General features: G+C 36.4%; 2 protein-coding genes across 5 annotated transcripts; one reads left to right on the top strand and one right to left on the bottom strand.

Moving 5' to 3' along the window:
- LOC104703823 (putative glycine-rich cell wall structural protein 1) lies at window positions 1,056–2,142 on the top strand. Its single transcript, XM_010419898.2, has one exon. It carries the CDS (start codon window positions 1,234–1,236, stop codon window positions 1,918–1,920), a length of 687 nt encoding a protein of 228 aa, XP_010418200.1. The 5' UTR covers window positions 1,056–1,233; the 3' UTR covers window positions 1,921–2,142.
- Window positions 2,335–4,272, bottom strand: LOC104703826. Of its 4 annotated transcripts, none has more exons than XM_019228105.1 (8): window positions 4,151–4,209; window positions 3,994–4,082; window positions 3,654–3,882; window positions 3,436–3,552; window positions 3,196–3,354; window positions 2,913–3,085; window positions 2,666–2,771; window positions 2,335–2,549 (listed from the first exon to the last, which is right to left on the bottom strand). In XM_019228105.1, the coding sequence occupies exons 3-8, from the start codon at window positions 3,846–3,848 to the stop codon at window positions 2,520–2,522; spliced, it is 780 nt and encodes a 259-aa protein (XP_019083650.1). In that variant the 5' UTR covers window positions 3,849–3,882; window positions 3,994–4,082; window positions 4,151–4,209; the 3' UTR covers window positions 2,335–2,519. The 4 variants fall into 4 exon arrangements, with proteins under 4 accessions (XP_019083650.1, XP_019083651.1, XP_010418206.1 ...); XM_019228106.1 differs by having other exon boundaries at window positions 3,994–4,037; window positions 4,151–4,195; XM_010419904.2 differs by having other exon boundaries at window positions 3,994–4,061; window positions 4,151–4,175.

A 4,307-nucleotide genomic window follows, 5' to 3' on the forward strand; every position in this document is an offset into this window, starting at 1 on the left:
CTAATAGTCTTACCTATATGTCAAAGTAAACAGGTTTACATTTTGGAAAGTATTTTTAATAATTTTTCTTGTGATTTAATTATGTGACTATCAGATATTTAATTAGTTATTTGTCTGACGTAAGAGTAAACCGGTGTCGTGAAATTGTAGTAGATATATATGTATTGTAGAGACTTAATTGTAGATTAATTTTACAAACAACAATGGATTGCATTAACTCTTATGAATTGATATTTGAAAAGATACATATCTTTTTGGACTATCTCCATACTGTATGTATGTACTACGATGTAAAACATTGCGATCTTAAAATATACATTTTTTTCTTACTTTTCATAAGTACCATAAATTAATTTCACTTAACAATTATCTTTGCAAATTTTTCAAATGATTTGTATATCTTAATGATATTGTTTATGTTATAAATATATATATTTTTTATTTATTTATGTTATAAATATGCCACGGTGACTTGCGTTTGGTTAATTGTATATTATTTTATATCCAGTTCTACCATTTTCCTTTGAAGAATATTTACAAATGTTGAAATATGTATCTAGAAACATGCATGTATAAAAATTTTAGAGACATGATTTATCTAAATTAATTAAAAATATTTGTTTACAACATCCAATATTACGATTGATGGCCCTCGAGCGTGGCTATTATATATGGACGTTTGAATCCATTGATCATGTATATAAGTATAACTATACATTTTAGGATGATCAGAATCAATAAATATATCCAAGTTCTACATATGAGAAAAGTCTAATCCTAGCTCAGAAAATTGTGCGGACCTAAAGCTCAGATTGCTGATTAACATAAATGTCGACATGTATACTATTTTCCAAATATAATTACGATCGATATCATATGGTTTACCGTTTACTAAAATATCTTATTTGAGAACATTACGTAAAAAACATGAATACTACTGCAGTCATCATTTATCACCATAAGATATTGAAATTGTCGATTATGTCAAGGTTAAATGTATTCAAGTAATTCAGCAAACCAATTAACTTCAAATCTCTTTCGCGTTTATTCATTTCTTTGTAACAAGTGAGTAAGTGACAAACACAAACACGTATATATAGTATACATGTGAATGTATGTATGTGTGTGACGGGTATATATAGCCAATGATGCTGTAAAAGAACTCACAAGAATAAAAAGAAAAAGAAAAAAAAATACATTTCAGAATCCCAATTATATAAAGAAACAAGAAAGATGGAAATCACTAAGTTGCTTGTGGTGGTTTTCGTAGGAGTTGTGTGTGCCAATGCCGCAAGGCATCTCCCTGAATATACCAAATTCATGGACAAACATTTATTAGAAGTTGAGCCTAATTGTGCCGCTGGTGGGGGTGGAGGTGGTGGCGGAGGAGCTACCGTTGAAGGTGGTACGGACAACGGAACCAACGATAGAGCGAACGGCAACGGAGATGCGAATGGAAACGGGAATGGGAATGGACGTGCCGACTGTCTCGGAGGCGTAGAAGTTGGAGGTGGCGGTGGTGGTGGAGGCGGAGGTGGAGCCGGTGGCGGTTCTGGCGGTAGTACTGGTAGTTATTTTAACGGAAGTGGTAGCGGTATGGGTTATGGTAGCGGTAATGGTAGTGTCAGTAGCACTGGCGAGTATTCGGCAAGCGGAGGTGGTGGCGGCGGTGGTGAAGGTAGTGGCGGTGGTGGTGGCGGTGATGGTAGTAGTGGTAGCAGCAGCGGAAGCGGAAGTGGTAGTGGCAGCGGAAGCGGAACCGCTATGGGCCCTGGTGTGTACATAAGTGTAAGTGGTGGAGGCGGCGGTGGCGGTGGTGGAGGTGGAGGAGGTGGAGGCGGTGGCGGTATTGGTGCTAGCGGAAGCGGCAGCGGTAGTGGCAGCGGTAGCGGAAGCGGAAGCGGCACTGTCCATTCTTAACGTTTAAATGGTATCTAGTCTTATGTGTGTGCGTGTCCTTAACGTCAGCTTCTATTTATAACATTCTTATCATTGGGTGATCATGCTCGTGTTGTGTAATGTTTCGTTTTTACAGTTATATTCTGGCATAGTTAAATAACTTTTGAAATATATAAAAATGCAAAAGAAAGAAATAAATAAATTTCTGGATGCCGAAAAGTTGCGGCATTGCATTTTTAAAACGTTAAAATATGCAGAAGAAAAAAATAGTATACTGTTTAACCGTTGTGTTTTTTTTTTCCTTGTCAAATCGCAAAGCTTGCTTGGGCAATTTACAAATGTTTTTTCTCTCTAGAGTCTAGACACAAGGGTATTTCTGAATTCAGATCTAACAAAATTGAAATAGTTTTTTTCCAAGTGAAGTAGAACATCATGTTTAGAGAGGGATAGAGAAAAATTATAATATCGTAAATCTGAGGTTTAACTATATGAAGTATATACATCTTACAACAATTTACAATATCACGAATTAACAATTTTAGCGAAACGAAGATTCAAAGAACAAGATAAAGATACCTTATAAGTTATCACCCCCCATTGCAATATGCAGAACACCATATTTAAACCTGTGGCCATTGAGGACTCACGACCTACATATATACGATGAACAAAGAATCGATTTCAAAAGAAGTCCGAGGATGTTGTGAGTCTTGCTTGATGGCGAATTAAATTTAACAATTCTAAGAAAGAAAACAATGAGACTAACCTCGAGGGTGCTAAAGACCAGCCGCATTCGGCTGACCACAACCGACGGCTCCTCTGTTTGTCCCGTAACCGCCATCTGCTCTAACTGAAGAGTCTTCACTGGCAGCCTACACTCACCCGATGGTTCGATGATGGCAATTACATAAATACACATAAATTTTACAATCTTTACAAACATTACATTTTGTAGAGTGGATAAAATAAAAAAACAGAACTGAAACAAAGCAAAATGAATATATTGATCTTACCATGCCATTCCTCTAATATAGTATGCATTGGCTATAACTGCGCAAAATCCTCTCCATTTGGTTAGAATTTCATTGGAAACCGAAGGAGTCGATGACCATCTCACGACCGTTGGTTGTGGCGTACACAAGATCGTGATGAATACAATGCTAAGCCACAGTATGCATTCATCTATCTGTGAAATTAAAACCGTTATTAACTGATAAGGCAGAGCTAAAACCAATACAACTTGGCTCATATTATTAACTGATGATATCACAAGTTAGTAGTAACTAACTAACTAACCTCGGACAGCGAAATTTTGGATTTAGTCTGTGTGCTTCCATGGTAACTCTCCAGTCGTCCAATCACTAAGCCTGATTCTTTCATAGCAATTAGTTCTTTTCTCAAATCTTCATCTGTGCAGCCGAGCGCGTATGCATTCACACCAGCCGAAATGAATTCCTTAAGATACATAAAATAAAAAATGAATGATGATGATGGAGAATAATGCAAGACTGAGCAAGAAAAAAAGAGAGAAGTTACTTTTAAGGTTTCTCCTTCACCGCGTTCAATCACGGTCCTGTAACGTCTTAAAATACTTATAGCTATGTTGCGTGATGAACGGTACTCATCATACGAGTTGTTGCGGGAGCGACATAACTAGATGGAAATCAGAAAAACAAAAAAAAGCTTAGAATCTCTATAATATATATGGATGTAAGAATTGTAATCAAGAGACAGAAACATTCAAAATCACTAACCATCCATTTCCTTGGATGATGAATTTGGCCTTTTGGTGAGAAAGATGAATGATGATGACACTCTACATTGCTCCAAGGAACTCTTGATTTTGGAGAGACAGAAGAGCTAATCAAAGGACCAAAAATCGTAGTTTTGAAATCGCAAAAAGGAATATGGGATTTGTTGATAGTTCCCGAAGGATACGCAGCTAACATTTCTTAACCATATCAATGAAGAAAATGCCCTTATCTGCCCCATAAAAACAAAAACAGAGAAAAGCAAAATCTCCATTAAAGCTAAAGACAGAAGCTTCAAGGAATGATGTATAAGATAGCTCCAGTAACAAATTCAGATTCAAACCCTAATCCCATCTCAAGACACTTTAAGAGGTCAGAAGCTCCAATCTTGCAAAAAGTCCCAAGAATCTCCTAATCATTAGCAGGATCTCACTACATAATTACGATCATATAAACTCATCTAAGGTTAAAAGGTGAGATTTGAACTGAAAAAAACTTACCCTTTTGAGAAACCCAGATTCAGATATGAGAAATTTGGGGTTTTAAACGCCGGTGAAGACTCAGATAAGCAGCAGCTATATAGATACACGTGTGCAGTTGAATTTGAAGCCACAAATAATTTGAATGGCTGAAAAACATCAAAAAAAAAAAAAAAAA

This window comes from Camelina sativa, chromosome 7 (genome assembly GCF_000633955.1).
Source record: "Camelina sativa cultivar DH55 chromosome 7, Cs, whole genome shotgun sequence".
In the NCBI taxonomy this organism is placed as follows: Eukaryota; Viridiplantae; Streptophyta; class Magnoliopsida; order Brassicales; family Brassicaceae; genus Camelina; species Camelina sativa.

Coding starts and splice junctions, on each gene's coding strand:
- LOC104703823 (XM_010419898.2), top strand. CDS start 1,234: ATGGAAATCACTAAGTTGCTTGTGGTGGTTTTCGTAGGAGTTGTGTGT.
- LOC104703826 (XM_010419905.2), bottom strand. CDS start 3,848: ATGTTAGCTGCGTATCCTTCGGGAACTATCAACAAATCCCATATTCCT. Junction 3,355..3,435: donor GTGAAGGAGAAACCTTAAAA/GTAACTTCTCTC, acceptor ATGTATCTTAAG/GAATTCATTTCGGCTGGTGT. Junction 2,550..2,665: donor TGGTCTTTAGCACCCTCGAG/GTTAGTCTCATT, acceptor GTATATATGTAG/GTCGTGAGTCCTCAATGGCC.